This window comes from Misgurnus anguillicaudatus, chromosome 19, assembly GCF_027580225.2.
Source record: "Misgurnus anguillicaudatus chromosome 19, ASM2758022v2, whole genome shotgun sequence".
NCBI lineage: Eukaryota > Metazoa > Chordata > Actinopteri > Cypriniformes > Cobitidae > Misgurnus > Misgurnus anguillicaudatus.
Genome location: NC_073355.2, coordinates 24,898,488 through 24,915,606, shown reverse-complemented (window position 1 = coordinate 24,915,606; position 17,119 = coordinate 24,898,488). Strand labels below are relative to the sequence as shown.

General features: G+C 36.4%; 2 protein-coding genes and 1 long non-coding RNA gene across 4 annotated transcripts in view; all 3 read right to left on the bottom strand.

Annotated features, from left to right (window-relative positions):
- Positions 1 to 1,628: 1,628 nt before the first annotated feature.
- Positions 1,629 to 6,033, bottom strand: LOC129435919 (uncharacterized). The gene is made up of 3 exons (XR_012359224.1): positions 5,122 to 6,033; positions 4,058 to 4,081; positions 1,629 to 1,934 (listed from the first exon to the last, which is right to left on the bottom strand). It is a non-coding gene; the product is annotated as an uncharacterized lncRNA (long non-coding RNA).
- Positions 6,034 to 8,481: 2,448 nt separating this feature from the next.
- Positions 8,482 to 14,579, bottom strand: LOC129435935 (scavenger receptor cysteine-rich type 1 protein M130). Its single transcript, XM_055193788.2, has 5 exons — positions 13,017 to 14,579; positions 12,737 to 12,754; positions 12,313 to 12,618; positions 10,360 to 10,485; positions 8,482 to 9,365 (listed from the first exon to the last, which is right to left on the bottom strand). The coding sequence occupies exons 1-5, from the start codon at positions 13,045 to 13,047 to the stop codon at positions 9,052 to 9,054; spliced, it is 795 nt and encodes a 264-aa protein (XP_055049763.2). The 5' UTR covers positions 13,048 to 14,579; the 3' UTR covers positions 8,482 to 9,051.
- A 143-nt stretch (positions 14,580 to 14,722) lies between these two features.
- rarab (retinoic acid receptor, alpha b) overlaps positions 14,723 to 17,119 on the bottom strand; it is a 109,821-nt gene continuing 107,424 nt past the window's right edge. For both annotated transcript variants that reach the window (XM_055193775.2, XM_055193776.2), the window contains one exon: positions 14,723 to 17,029. In XM_055193775.2, the coding sequence (XP_055049750.1) occupies positions 16,833 to 17,029 (197 nt within the window). In that variant the 3' untranslated portion in view covers positions 14,723 to 16,832. The remainder of the gene's footprint in view (positions 17,030 to 17,119) is intronic.

The following is a 17,119-nucleotide window of genomic DNA, read 5'->3' as shown; positions in this document are numbered from 1 at the left end:
GTACTATACATATGAAAATGTCAATGTGAAACAAACTGTTTACCAGTAAGAAAAGTTGTAAGTAATTTACTGATATGATGACATGTGTGAACAGAGAATATGATTACAGGTAAGAGCACGTACAACATCAGAACACACTAAAATCATCATTCACAAATGTATGTTTCAACTTAGATCTATCAACACTGTCCAAGATATGTACAATGCATTATGCATTAGACACAATTTTAACAATAAATAAAAATGACTTAATACAGACTACACTAAATAAACTGCAAAACATTTACAGGTATTATACACTGCAAAGTAGTAAAGGATAAGTTCAACATGAAATAACCTTGATGTGAGATAAAGAGTTCTGAACGTGATTAGATCATTGGTTTGACTCATGTTTTCTTAACATGCACTACCATGTAAGCTCTACTCAACTACTTTAAGCAGATAGAACATGACTGAATCAAGTAAACCCAACCAGATTTACACATTCAAACAACTTTTTTTAATCACTCTTTGGTGAACTTTATCTAACATTTTTTGATTATGACCTGATGTCCAGTGACATCAAACACAATGACAAAAGGTATGATTTAACAGTTTTGGTCCTAAAGTGTGTGGAGTGCCGCTATGTGGTCATGACAGCACACCACACACCATCACATTCCCTTCACAAAAGCATGAGTCTCGACTGAAAACACAGGAAATGACGCATGTCTCTCTCGGTCAAACGTGATGTCACAAAATAATACAGTTTCAAAATAATATAGAACAATCAAATGATAAGGATCACAAAAATACATTTATTCATCAAGGGTCATACAACATTGCCCTACCAATAATGCACGTCTATTGGAGCACTGCTTTTCTAGCAGTGTATTCCCTTTTGAAATAATAAAGTGTAATGAAGCTATTTTTGAATCTACGGATGTTACCAGAAAAGTAATTGTTGGTAATCAATAAAAAAGTTTATGCCGTTCAGTTTTGAGTACTGTGTTTTGCCAAAATGTGCAGCATAATTTTGCTTGATCAGATATTACATATATTTACTGTACACAGCATTTAGGTTTTTCTTTGTGTCTGATTTCAGCATAGTCAACTGTGTTTCTTTGTGTACTGATATTAACATAATAATCTCTCTCGGATTCATATGAGGACACATTGGGTTCAACAACGTTTATATTTACATACTCTGCCTGATAAAAACATTTAGCATCCACATCGTCATCTTCATCATCCTCTTCATAACTGCCTTCATTTACTGCATGTGAGTGCATATTAACTGCACCTTGGAGTATAAATGAGAATATCATTATAGTTATACATTACATATACATACAGACAGGTGTTTGATTAAGGGCACACACAGTAATATACAGTGGAGCACAAAAGTCTGAAAACTAGTTTGTGTTACCTTGTATGAAGCGCACCTTGTGAGTTTTTTTCTTGTGGTTCTGTCTTCTTTTCATCAGTAAAATCATTATGAGAGCAGTGAATATGAGAAGTACAACTGACACCAAAGCACAAATGACAGGACCCATGGAGGCTGAGAGAGAGAAATGTTTTAGGTTAATCTATATTTATCAGTAATTCTTCTGAGTTTGAGCTCTTACAAATCTATAACTCACCTCTGATAGTTATGAGCAGCTGGTTAGAAGAAACTGAACGTAAGGTACGTAAGGACACATTCACTTCATAAACACAATTGTAGTTTCCCTCATGTGAATAATCTGCCTCAGGAAAGATGAAGACGGCTGAGTGATTGACAGCTGATTCACTACTGATGATGTTTGATCCACTGAACAGAGAGAAGAAGCCTCCAGAATACGAAGATTCAGATGAACAAGTAATAATGAAGCTGTGACCTCTGGTGATCACTGAACCCTGATGACCAAAGTCAAACAATCCATTGAGAGAAATGTTGGGCTTCTGCACGTTCACTAGAAAACAAGAGGAAGACATGTTGATTATCTTGAACTAATATATGATTTACAAGAGGATGTGACAAGTGCAAGAGTTACAAATGTCATGGGTTCATTACCCAATGAACACACAGACAATAAAAAATGTAGAGCTTGACTGCAATCTGAGTAGCTTTGGATAAAAGCGTTTACCGAATGCAGAAATGTAATGGAAATGTAAAAGTGCAGAAAAATTGTGAACACACTCAGTGATTCAATAGTGTTACTCCTGAAAGACTTGGGACCCCAGTTTGAAAGATCCTGCTCTGTGATAAACTCCACCAGTAAACACTTGAAGAAAACATTTGTTTAATTTCATTCTGCACTGAACAGAACAGATGTGACATCAAAATGCATGTGATTTAAAGGTATTGCGGAGGATTTTCTTTTTCTGGGTGGATAATCAAGACTATTGTTCCTCCTAGTCAATCAGGAGTGTTGCGCAATTGCATTTTTAAAAAAAAAGGAAAAGGTGGTTCTTTTCTAAAATTCGAGAAAATCCTCTGCTACACCCTTAAGAAATGAAACGGTGCAGTCTGCTCTCGAATCACTCTCACGATACTTTGATGAAAATACGTATAAGTTAAATCCTGTGTCTGAAATTGCCTACTTCCAAACTATATACTGTAGTAGGCCAAATAGTGAATAATATAAATTAGGGCCGGGACTCGATTAAAAAAATGTATCTAATTAATTAGAGGCTTTGTAATTAATTAATCGAAATTAATCACATTTAAATCACATATAAATATTTGACCTGAGAACATTGAGAAGTAATTTTTTCACATGGATTTTTAGTATACCATGAATAATGACTGAATACATAAGCTTAAGCTTATTGTTTATTTTTGTTCAACCAAGTCGTTGTACTCGGAGTCGGGCTAACATCCACGCTAGCTGCTATATGTTGTTTTGCATTGAGATGATACTTGAGGCTCAATGTGCTGCGCGGTGATATGTGAATTCCTTGTTGCATAGCTTACACACAACCATGCTCTTATCGACACTTCCATCCGTTCTTTTTTATAAAAAAAATTCTCATCCATGGGGCCAACCAAAGCGATCTCATCAGCTTCTTCGTTCATGTTGTTCACTGTGGTTTGTTGTTGTCTGAAGTCATGAACGCTAGTTGGTGCTCTAGTATAATCAGTCCGCCGAAACTCATCCAATGACAAATGTTCCGCGGTGCAAAAATAAGTGTGATTAAAATGCGTTAAAAATGTTTAACGCTTTATTTTTTGTGTAATTAATTAATCTTAATTAACGCGTTAAAGTCCCGGCCCTAATATAAATATAATATTTTGAAGAGTAAGTAATAGGTAACATGAAATGTATTTCTCCTGATGTAATTGTAATTGTTTAACAAAACCTGAGTAAATGATAATCATAATTGTTGTGATTATGTCATAGGTCAAAAGACGTGAGAAAAGTGGCGTCTGAGCCTAACGTCTAAATTGTATGCCCGGTGCATACTGCGTAACTCCAAGATAAAGTAGTATAATGGTAGAAAAGAGACCACACTCAGAGACTGAATCAAATACATAAACTGTATTAAAGTACAGAATAATGTTAACAGGCTATAACAAACACAAAGACAAACGTTTCGGGCTTAGCCCATCATAAGGGTCACAACTTTGAAACACGTCATAAGGTGCTAATGCCTCTTATAGGTTCCTACACCAATCACTCCGTATGTGGAAAAGGATACACCCATGATCATTACTGGGTCAAAATATAGGTCAAAAGACAAATGGGTTACATGACAATGAAAACATGATAACAGTGAGAACATATACCAATAAATTCATTATGTACTGTCGCAGTATGTGATTTTGGATGCAGGGACACACCCCTCACTTTTAAACTCCTGTGACTGGCAATCAACAGATATGTCATTGTGATTGGTTGTAATGATTAATGATGCAAAAAATGCATTAAATTAATGTTTGTGAGTGCGGCCTATGATCAACAGTTATATGAAGTAGTTTGATTTTAACTTGTTTTTAACTGAAACGGTTACATATTGCAGCTTCAATGAATAAACCAAATTTTTAAAGTATAGATGATAGAACAACAGTTAAAGAGGAAAATAGTCTACATACCAGATGGAGAACTCAGAGCACAGGCTGTTGAGATAAAATACTCAATTAAATACTCAATTAAAGTGTTTAATGTAAAAGTTTATTTCAAAACTGGACATATAGCATAAAGTTTTTGAAATTGACGAATTAGACCACACTGAAAAAAATTCAGTAGAAATTGCAGCTGGGTTGCCGGTAACTTACCGTAGATTTAAATTTATGTTTTTTTCTGGCAACATTTTGTTCAAAGTTAAATGAACATTAAACATTTACAAGTCTTTGTCTTTACAGAGTAAACCTAAAAAATCAGCATCAAGCAAAACATTCTGGGAAACAAAATCTAAAGCAAAAACAGAAAAAGGTTGATGATGATTTCTGGTTCCCAGAATGCTTTGCATGAGGCTGTTATTGTATAGTTTTATTCTGTAAAGATAAAGACTTGTTAATCTTTAAAATGTATTTAACTTTGAACAAACTCTTGCCAGTAAATAACATAAATGTAAATCTACGGTAAATTACCGGCAACCCAGCTGCAATAACACTGTAATTTCTATGGATTTTTTTACAGTGCAAACAATAAAGAAAACAGTCAGAAAGAGCCCAGAAAGGATGTGAACTTCTTTAGTACTGTTTAAGATGCAGTGAGTGAGGGTGAGACCAGATACCAAAAGTAGCCTACATTTTTACAAGAGTGGCTACTTTAAAATAACTAAAAAACAACAAATTTAAACAATATTTAGCCACAAAATAATTTTCATAGGCTATACTATGCAAATTATTCTAAAAAATTTACTTAATTATATATTTTTCAGAAAAATAATTTAGCATGAAGTAGCATAAATTATTTAAAATGTTTTTCCTGAAAATGTCACAGTCTAACATCTAAAAATGAATATTTAACTTTAAACATCTTTCAGTTTGTTTTTCTTTCAATTCATACTTAATATAAATAAAGGACCTTTGTACTTTAAAAGGATGAAATACTGCTAACCTAGATAATACTGGAATATAACTTTTAACATAAATATCTATTGAATATATTTACTGTATACAATAATTTAGTACAGATTAAAGATTGAATTTACCTAAAATCAAAGTAAGAAGAGATCTTCGCATTGTTATTCTTGTGTTGTTTCTGAGTGTGCCAAACATGCATATCATGCATATGCTATATTTTTAATCATTTCTAGGAAGCTGTCTTCCTTTTATGAATGTACAAAAATGTGACAAACTGTAAAAAAAAATCTGTCACTCCCCAAGCCCACTTCCTGTTAGAGAGTCAACCACCGGACCACATCACTCCTCCCACTTGCTTGCGATCTCCTGAGTAGCCTATATAATCACATTCACCTGTCACAACTCATTACACAACCCTACTTAAGCTCCCTTCATTCCCCTGCTCCTACCTGGTGGTAGGCCTAAGTGCACAGACTCACACCATTAATACTCACTTCGGACTTAAATCCTTTCAGGATTTTTCCAGCTCAGCATCTCTCCGTCTGAATCTACAGTTATTGATGATTAGCTCAGTGATTGTATATTGAAAGGTCCTTACCTGAACCTTACTCATCTGTTTAATAAACACTCTGTCTCTCTCTCTGCCTAGTCATAGATGGGTTGACTCTACCTGCCTGTCCAATGCGCATGCATAGCTGTATGTACAGTTACTTAATTGAAAAATATACTGTAGCCTAAGTGTGTGAACCCCTGTTTTAGCGAGGTCTGTGGAAGTCGCTTATGTTACGGGGAAAAGTCATTTGGTTGTTGCTACATTACCTGGATTATTCAGGAGCGATGTTATCTGACAGCGGCGGAAGGTTTAATTTATGACAGCAAGTAGCTAATAACAGCAATGTTAGTAATGCACCTTCTAAAAGAAAAACAGAAATATAAACAGATGGAAAGATGAAGTTCTGTAAGCTTTGGTGGAGCTTGCGACATCAATCCACAGAGCCTGCGTCCCACTCTGCATACTATTCATCCGAAATAGTATTTGAAATTAGAATTAGTGTCCCAAATCATAGTATGTTAAAATAAGTGTCCCTAAACTTCCCGAATGTTTTTTTTGCGGTGGCAGCTGGTGACTTCTCATTCGAGGGGCAGAAATTCAAAATATGTGTTCAGAGGGTCATGTGTGTGGCTCATCATGTTAAAGGGGTCATAGCATTTAAATGTTAGCATTGCCACTTTTTAGATTTTAGCAAATTTTGGGTGTGTCTTTTAAAATGCAAATGAGCTGATTAAGTGCAAACAATAATCAGTGGGGGCGGTATTATTCTAATAAGATATCCTTATGACATCATAAGGAAAGCCAAAGTTCAATGACCTATTTTTGCTCACACCTACAAAGTGGCAATGCTAACATTTTCATGCCGTGGCCCCTTTAAAATATGTGTTTGATGCGTCATGTGAACCATGTGCATCATGCATTAGGTCAAAATACGTGCCTGCTGCACACGTGTCGAAAGAGACGCTCGTTCACAAAATACTCGCAAGACATTCACTTAACACTAAACTCTGATTATGCATGAGATTAAGCAAGTATCTGACAAACGTGAGCATCTCTTTTATAATAAACCCCTTCCAAGCATCTGCAGCAGGCACTTACAGTATTTTGACATGACGCCTGATGCACATGTGAAAATTAAAGATATCAAGATTATATTTTATAGAATCGAAATGAGTTTATATACACTATGGATAGATATCAATGTTCTACTAGCGTTACAACATAATGAAGGCTCTGCTCTGCCATTAACCCGGTGAATAGTAAACACAGGCTTAGGGTTGTTATCTTCAGCAGAGGAAAATAAGGAACAATCTTTAAATAAAATAACAATATTTGTACTGTACAATGTGTATTTCATTTCAATATCTGTAGTTAAGTATGTGGGAAAAAAGTTTTGCCGAATGAATGAAATTAATTTGTTTTGCTTAATATGTAGACCTACAATTTAATCTCAAAACGAGTGATATTGTCATATTGAAAAATTGAGCAAAAAAAAAAAATAATTATGAGAAGCTGTCAAATGAAAATGATGAGCCTTGATGAGCTCAACTGTTTATAAACACAGCTGATTAAATGTATCTATGTAGATATATAACTTAATGCAGACAGTATGGTACAGTACTAAAATAATCATTTTGTTTAAACATATACCAATAAGGAGAAAACAGAGAGTTGGCCTAATCTTGAAGTGGTCTCTTATTTTTTTCTGTGGTTGGCACTCTAAAAAGGGATGTGTTATTTGTTTACACATAGTTATGTGTTATTTTTACACATTATGTTTTGATTTTCTGTTCAAATAAATAAGATAGACAACACAAGATGTGTTAAAACAACACAAAATGTGAGATGTGATGTGTTGTTTAAAAAAAAAATCTGTTTTAAGATTGTAGGCCTGTGCTGATATACATCGCACACACGCCTAGTCACACACAATATTGGCTATACATGATATTTAGCTGAGAAATTTTTGGAACACATCACTTTGACATTTGAAACCATAACCTACTTGATCAGCCTCTGGTTATGTGGTTGCAGATAACAGAAAAAAATAGAAATTGCTATGTGGGTCCTTTGCTTTCAGTCGTTACGTCACTGGAGCCGCGTCCCAATTTGCCTACTTATACTATGCCCTAATAATATGGACTTTATTTGTGTTGGAAAAGTACCTACTTTTGAGGGCAAAACAACACAGTATCCACACACTGGGACATACTTATGTGAAATAGAAGTAATGACTGTTGTCTGGGGGATACAACTCATGTTTGCTTTCAAGCATTTTTTTTCAATCATTACTTGTCATGTAATGTTTACTCTGTAGTTTAATTGGTTGATTAAACACATTATTTAATTTGCTAATTCTGTGAAGTCCAACAAACTCCGCCCTCTTGCGTTGAGTTGTAGGTATATCAGCAGTTTGAATGTCCATGGATCTACACTTTAAATTTGTATCTGAAACAGTAGACCAGTGTCTACCGGTGACTACTTTTCTGAGGGTGTAAGAATTAAAATCAGTGTTGCCAAAGCTGTGACGCTGTTAATCTCACAAACAGGAAACTTAAGCCTGAATTTCACAGAGAGGTTCACATATCAGTGAGCAAGTCATTGGCAACGATGGCAAGGAACGAACCTGTGAACTTTTCGTAAATTAGTCATTTTTGATTTTATAATTGTGCAATTATAATCATTTAAATAGGCATAAAACAATAGTATATTATTTTCTTTGTGTTATTAAAACAATTTTATGCACTAGTGATGAAGAAAATGACTACATTTTATATACATTATTTGCAAAAAGAAAATAAGGACTGTCTGAAAGTCATTGTCAAAGCTCCACCTTGTGGCATAAGAGGAAAATGACTTTATATTCTAAACAATATAAGTTTGCATTATCAGTTAAATTGAAATTCTGAGAGAAAAATATTAAGCTTCTAGAACATGCAAACACCAACACAATTTTTATTTTACACCTAAAAAAAATCTTTAAAATACAATCTTAAAAAAACACCTAAGAATCTTAGTCTATAATCTTTGTCATATAAAGGCCAAAAATGTTACATTTATGCTTTTAGTTCTCGCACCTTTCAGGCCAAACGTTTTACAGGTGAAAAAAATAACTAGATATTACCACCGTTTTGTTCTGCAATAAAACACTTTAGACCTGTTTCACAGTGATTGACAAAAACACAATTCAACTTGAATTAATAGCCCACCACTTTCAAACCAAGGGTCATTTTGTTCAAATTGTATTTAGACTCAGTATTTACACTTTTTTAAAGTTATCTTTAAAGCTTTTATGCACCTTTTAATAGTATGTAACAATTTTATCATTTATAGCAAATGACTTCCTGGCTGTTGCTGACCACCAGGGGTCCCCAGAGCCCAATCTGAGAACCCCTGTTTTAGTTTAACCCAGTGTGGGAGGTTCTGTATTTCCAGGAAATCATGACCTTAGTGTTGCGTTCCTAGCCAGGCCACAGTTCTCTTGTATTTGATATAAAAACAGCTTTCATCGATTTTCTACTGTAATTGTGTTGTTTGCTATATCCACATTTACGTAATCTTGGTCTGAATGATCTGATTCCAGATTGACATAGTCCTGTTCTGAGTCTTCTTTTTCTATATTCACATAGTCCTGTTCTGAATCCTCCGACTTCACGCTGGCTTGTTTAGGCTCATCTTTATCTAGATCCACATAGTCTTGTTCTGAGTCCAGATCTTCATGGTCTCCAGGGACGTCAACTTTTTCATAGTCGTCATCATCATCGTCATCCCTCACTTCATATCTTTCTACACTGGGCATTTCATGCATATTTACTGCATCTTGGATACAAAACATTTTGTTAAACAACTACAAATATGGTAGCTAGATCTTTCAATCTTTCAACAGGTTTTATATGTAGGCTACTCAAAATAAAGGTACATTTAAAAATGGCTTGGTTATATTGGACAAAACACACGCTGGTTTAAAATTGAGCCAATGCTGGGTTATTATACCCCACTGTTGCAAAACAACAACCCAATGGGTCATTTTAACCCAGCATGTGTTCTGTCCAATACCCATTATCGATCAAAAATAACTCAGCCGTTTTAGACTGTAAATCATGAAACGTATGCCATGCACATCCAGTAAATCTTAACCTCCTAAGACCTGAGTTTTGGTTAGTCTTTTTTTCAGATTTCTTCCAGCTATTTTGGGGTTAGGAAGAACCAATAAATATAATCTTTTTTTTTCTTTGAACATGAACCAGTGTAATTGTCCATGTTTGTGTACAACAGGAATCCAGTTACACAGAATTAAGTATTATTGTGCAAACAACAACAAAAAATTCATGTCCACGTATGTGGACCTCTAGGTCTTAGGAGGTTAAAGGGGACATTTGACAATTTTACTTTTATAAGATGTCAAATAAATCTTTGGTGTCCCCAGACTACATATATGAAGTTGTAGCTCAAAATACCATGTAGATTAAATTATTAAAGCGTGTTAAAATTGGCACTTTGTAGGTGTGAGAAAAAATATGCGGTTTTTGGGTGTGTCCTTTTAAATGCAAATGAGCTGATCTCTGCACTAAATGGCAGTGCAGTGGCTGGAAAGTGCAGATTAACGAATGGTATTATCCCCTTCTGACATCATAAGGGAGCCAAATTTCATTTACCTATTTTTTTGCACCATGCTTACGGAGAACGGTTTACCAAAACTTTATTTGAGTTGTTCGTATTCACATTTTCTAGATTGCTACAAGCACTGGGGACCCAATTATAGCACTAAACATGGAAAAAGTCAGATTTTCATGATTTGTCATCTTTAACTCACCTCTGGCGCTTATCTTCTTTTTTTGAATTCTTCGCTTTTTCCTCACCAACAGGATAATAATTATTGTGATAGATAATGAAGGCACTAAAGCTATAATCACAGCACCAATGATGAACACTAGAGAAGCTGAAAGAAATATTAGTAGCATTAATGACAGTCTGAAAGACTATACACTACTACACACTACTACATATTTATCTTTACAGTATAACCTGTGTGTACTGCAATCTAAAATGGCTGGGTTGATTTAACCCTTGCTGGGTAAATACTAAATAGAACATATACTGGGGTGAAAGTTTTCCAATGTTGAGTTCTGCCCAGCCATTTTAGAGTGTACATTTCTCCTGAGGCAATAAAGCACTATGCAATAGATGTGGTATGGTATCCCATGATGCAGTGTGCTCATTTAAATCTAATAAATGTTTGTATATTTTTCGGTCTATAAACCGCATTTTTTGATCATAACTTGGCTAGTGCTGCGTCTTATAGTCAGGTGCGCCTTGTAAGTCAGTATGAATTAATTTGGACATTTATGAGGTAAGAGACATCATTACCATCTTACAGACGTGAGAGTCCGCTATATGCTGTTTCTGTATACATGTAATTTGCTGAATGACGAGTATGCAAACTTCACGCTAGTTGGCTTGTTCGGTTAATTTAGACTATTCAACCTTCTAGGTAAGTTCTGTATGCTATGGTTTATTGTTTAAATAACTGATAATATTACTTTAATGTACAGATATATATTCAGCCTGCTGTTCTGTCTTGTTTAGTTCAGCAATTCCTAAAGTGTGGTCCCCCAAACCCTCCCAGTGGCCCGCCAAAAGATGACCTAAACTAGACAAGTGTTTATACAATCGTCACTTATTTAAGTAGTTTTTTAATGCACATGCGAAACTGTGATATCAGTTCGTACCATTCTGTTTTAATAACGTAAAAATGGACCGATGTCTAAACCAAAGAGGAGTCAAAAGAAAAGATCAAGCATCAACTGAAAGCAGCTAAAATCCACAGATCTATTAGTTTAGTAATGTACTAGAATTTTGTTTCATGTGTAAAATCCCTGTAATTACAGTATGTTTAATTGCAGGTTTTTTTCACATGTGCAGTTTGTTGTTTATATTAAGCTGCAACTCATTTCACTATTACTTTTTCAAACGAAAAAAAAAATTCATAGAATAATTTCTGAAATAGCATTGCATTTGTGTTTAAAAAAATAGTTTTGACTTGAAACAGTTGCATATTAAACTTAATTTTAGCTTATCCTTCCCATTATGTTGTTTTTGGGGGGCGTGTTAGAGTGGGATTCTGTTAGGTGGTCCTCAGGAAAAAATTGGAAGATAAAGTGGTCCTTGGGCTGAAAAAGTTTGAGAAACACTGCTTTAGTTGAATAACTTGCCTTTCCAGATTAAATGCCTGTTCTTCGGCTTGGATTTTGTGAAATAATTTTCTAAATAAAAGCGATGTGACTTATACATGTTATTTTGTCTTAATTAAGCATTTTTGAATGATGTGGCTTATAGTTTGGAAAATACGGTATATATATCTCCCAAGGGTTTTTTTCCTCCTAGGACTTTTTTTCCTTCTGGCTAAAAAATGAGGGAGGTTTTTCTCCTAGTGGATTTTTTCAACCCTGGGGAGTGAGCTGACATTGGCTTAACTAAGCACCCTCTTCTATACGTTACATCATTAACACGCTCGCTTGTAAAGTTTATTCATAGCCGCTGTATTTTGCTACTTATGTTGTCTGACGATTTTTCGGTGTTTTCCCCTGCTTCTATTAATGTCAAGCTGCTTTGAAACAATTACCAATTGTGAAAAGCGCTATATAAATAAAATTGAATTGGAACTATGACGAATGAACCGAAATGAACATTAATTGACTGGCCCTTTAAGACTTCATAAAGACTTCCCAATTAAAGAGCAAAAAGCATAATATTAAACTGGTCATACCTGAACACATAACTCCAGCATCTTGAATGTCAGAACAATCATTTAATGGGTTTGAACACTCACTAATAGGAAATTCAGTTCCCTCACAACTGACATGACGCAACCAAATCGGCTGATTGCTCCTATTCCCAAACAGGGCATGGGCAATGACGGCTCTTCCACAGTCAAGCTGTCTGCACACCACAGCAGCCTTATTAATGTCCCATTCATATCCACAAACCCTTTTCCATGTGTCATTAATTTTGACCTCAACTGTCCCAAAGCAGTTGCCCAAATTACCGACCAGTGTGACATTTTTTTCATCTCCTGTAAAAACAAATGTTTAATGGCCATGTCAACTTTTTGATAGTCAATCTTTACTTTGTATGTGATTCTCTGATATAAACTGTTTGCATAAGAGAAACAATTTCTTGAAAGCACTCACCAGCGATGACAAGCGCGGCTGTCAAAAAAAAAGAAAACATAAATGAGCCGCTTTTGTTTCATTTAGGATTTCTCACATTCTAGTTTAAAAAGTATATTAACAGGTTTGTCTAAAAGCAAAATCTTGGATTTTCAAGAGCATTTTTTTATTTTGTAAAATGTAGTTGCAAAACATGTTTTCACAACTTGCACAACAGCTACATATGTGCTACAAGCTGATTTTTTTATCACTATAAGTAAAAAAAAACAGCAGTGGTAAAAAATGTAGAAACTGTATTTACCAAAGATCAAGTGAAGAAGTGGTCTCAGCATTTTTCTCCTTTATTGTGGGATGAATATAAGGTTTATCTCCACTGACCGACAGCATATATGCCAATGTGAGAGCCACTGAGGCTGTAGTTTAACGTGAAGATAAAACAGTTCCGTTTCTGCTTTTCCTGTCTCTCTTTCTCACTACACTAAAAATATGCAAATGAGAAGAAATGACTGAATGCTGGACTGTACATGCATTAAATTGTTAGAAGGATATTTATATCATGTCAACAAATATTTAATGACACACTTAAAACACAGACCTCCAAGAATGCAACCATGCACTGAAATCTATCCAAGCGACATTTTAATTATGGCACAGCAGTCAGTTTGCACTGAACCGACATTTGCTTTAAAAAACCTGACAGTCTTTTGTCATGTGAACACATTTAGGTTTTTTCTTAAAGAGCTTGCTTCCTCAAACTTTGAAGGCTCGTGTTAAACTGTTGACACATTAAAAACTGTCAAAGCTGTGGTTTAATGTGTGCAATGAACAGCCTGCAACAATGCCCACTGCACAACAGCCTACAAAACACCACATTAACACAGCCTTTCCTGTTCCTGTTTCTGCCCCTTCGCGTATGATAACTGGTTATTTGAGGAATATTGAAAAATTTCCGCTTGACAAACACATACGCAATGCAGTCACATGAATCAAATGCAGCTTCAGAATGCAGATCCACCCAAAGTAGAGGCTAAGATAAGGGTTATGTTAAGACAGACGGATGCAGCTTTGATATTCAGAGAAAGGCATATTTAAAAATTAGGCAGAAAAAGCATTCAAGCAACACATTTTACCATTATGCATGTTCTCTGAATCTCTCGGATTTGAACCCACAACCTATGCGTTGTTAACGCAAGATTCTAATAAATGTGCTAGACACTGGGTTTTGTCAAGTCAACCAATCCTCAGTTTAAAAAGGGACAAAACCAGCCACGTGGTTAAATAAACCTTTGAAATGCTTTTTTGACCCGAAAATGTGTTAAAAAACCCATCATGTGTTAAATTATAATCCTGTGGGTTGAGTTCATACCTTTATAACTAGAGGTCGACCGATAGTGGATTTTACAGATACCGATAACTAGGTTGGTCAGTATTTGCCGATAACGATTAATCGACAGATAGTTTTTAAAATGGAAACTTAAAATATGCAGCCTAGCCGGCTAAATCATGAATAAAAGTAACCAGCTTGATATAAACTAATGCAGATGTATGGTGATAATCATGACATTAAACATTTAGGTTGGATTTATCTGCGTGTATTTTTGTTTGAGGTACTACTATATTAACGTCGTATCAGCCTTGACGACAAACTTAGGTTCCTGCTGTTGTTTCTCTGCTAATGCGGCAACAAAAATTTTTCATATGAAAAACTAATCGCATGGATTTTTGCCAATAGTCGGTCGTTCCACCAATGAACTATCGGTGCAATTAATCGGCAAAACCGATTAATCGGTCTACCTCTATTTATAACCCAGCATTCTCATCATCAAAGCAATAATAAAAAAAAAAATATTGGGCATGGTCTGAAAAACTATTGCCGATAGTCGGTCGTTCCACCAATGAACTATCAGTGCCAATTAATCGGCAAAACCGATTAATCGGTCTACCTCTATTTATAACCCAGCATTCTCATCATCAAAGCAACAGTTAAAAAAAATATTGGACATGATCTGAAACACACACAACAGAAGTCTTTATTGAACATGACTCTTATCATCCAAGGACCTGACACAACAGAAACATTTTTTTTTTTGTGCGTTTGACTGTATAACACCTGTTAAAGCAGTACAGAGTTTGTGCTGTACGTTGTGTAGATCTCTGCAAGATGTTTGTCATCCTTTGAGTGAAAACAGAGGCCTGTCGTGGTCTGTGACACACGGCTCAGTCGCAATGGACCTTCGGGCGGTGACTAAATGCATTTGCCCACATACACAATAAAAATTATCTGGAAGAGGCTGTGATTTTTTTTAAACTGGTAAATTAATCAGAGTCAAAGTGCATAGTTGCAGCGAAACACTCGGCCCTTGCTAAGAAAATGTGTCAAAGAGGAAGTCACTTGCTCAAAGGTTCATGGCGACTGATGCAGCAGACGTGATGTAGAGGCAGAGCTGTTGTACGAAACTGGTACAATAATAATGATATGCTCGCACTGATCTGCCAGAATCGGATCGGGAGCAAACAAACAAAAAAGTGAACACTGGGAACTAAAACACAGAACGTATTGTATGCATTTTATTGGTTCATCTGATCTGAATTTTTTCACAATAATAATAATAATTTCACAATAAGCACTTAGGAACTCAAAAGTACTCTTGGAGTGATTTGTAAAAAAAACTGATCATTGCAAAACATACATTAGCTGAAATAAAATATCAATTCAGATCGAACTAGTTACATTTGATGGAGGCGTACATGCGGACATCGAGCGTGCCGATCCAGACGTCTGGCAGAGATCAGTGCGTTCCAGAGGCAGGGCTGTTTGTGAGCTAAAAGTGATTGTCGAACGGAGGCAGTGTTGTTGTTGACAACGGTTAAATGTTTGCTGCGGGAGAGCAGAGGCAGTGATGTTGTAAGGTATGTATGTAGGGGAAGGGGTGGAAGTTTCTCAGAATGCTTGCAACAGCTCAGATGTGGTGGACGTCATTAGAAACGCATTAATCTCCACCCCTGGCTGGGCTTCGAGATCAACGTGTCGAACATGAAACTGCACAACGTCCTGTGTGAAAGGCTGTCACACATTTGAAATGATTTTGTAGTGGCCTAAAAAACAATTGAGCTAAAATAAACTCTAGATTCTTTTCCTGGAATTAACTCGTTCCTTTATGATCTGCTAATACTGTGGGGATCTTTTGACGGATACAAAAATGAAAAAAAAAGCTACAGGAAAGCAAAGATCTCATACACAATACATCACAAGAGTCGGTCGCTCTCGTATACGTGAGATCCTTCATTTTGTCAGCCGCAAAACTGCCGCGATATCATTCTGACGAGTCGGTGAATATATCTCCAAATCATTCGTTTCACATTCTCACAGGACACGACTGCTTGAACCCCGCTGCACTTTTCTCTCGTCTCTATCGGCGTGAACGTGCCCTTGTGCATGAAGTGAACAGGATTACCTGTTTCAAATATTTCCCGAACGACAACGACGACACTCGTTCAACAGTGGGGTTGACTTAACTGTATTCAACTCTTGAGAAAAGTGAGAAAGATCATAAGAATTGTTCTGCATTCCATCTAAGACAAAATTTCAATATTTCTGTCAATATAGATTTTCATATATTCATATATCTTTTGTAAGAAAACAAAGAAACTGAACCAAAACGGTTGGAAAGTTCAAAAAACGTCCCTGACTTTAGGATAGCCGACGTTCCGTGTCCTCAGCTCGCTTAAGAGAAATTTATAAAATAGCGTCACGGGCCAAGATGTGACACAAGCAAAAGTGGCCTTCACAGTTTTCAGGAAGACACAAGGAGATGCTTCTGCACACACACACACACAGGGCTGCCATTTCCTCCTTCAGTCCGCTTCTCTTGAACCAGCCACAGGGCTCGTGTATTCACTGAATCACTGGTGTTTTTAATGACTGTGTGAGTTTGGATCAGGCTCGGCCTGCGTGTAACTCCATTGGTCTTCACCTAATGAAAGCCGGCCAGATTTACTGTTCGGTTCGGGGTTGAAACACCCCGGATCAAAGTCTACCGGAATGCTGGTCGACCGTGGCTTGTTTCTGGTTTCTAACCAGTATCTTTCCGCGTGGAGCCCTGTCCGGAGATGAAAGTCAAGGGGAATGGGCGGACGGGCTGCTGTGCCCCGAACTGGGAGATAAACTTGGGCTGCAGCTTCCTGGCGGCGCTCCTCCTCCGCTTCTCGCTCCACCACCTCCCTCGAGGCCCTCCGAGTTCTCCAGCATCTCCTGGATGAGGGGAGGCATGGAGCCGGGGATCTCCATTTTCAGCGTTATTACTCGTTCAGCTCCTGAATGAGAAACGAGTGAGAAACCAGCTGTGAGAGCGAATTCTGGGTATTTTATATTTAAAGGGGACTGATGCAGAACTGGGAGTAAAT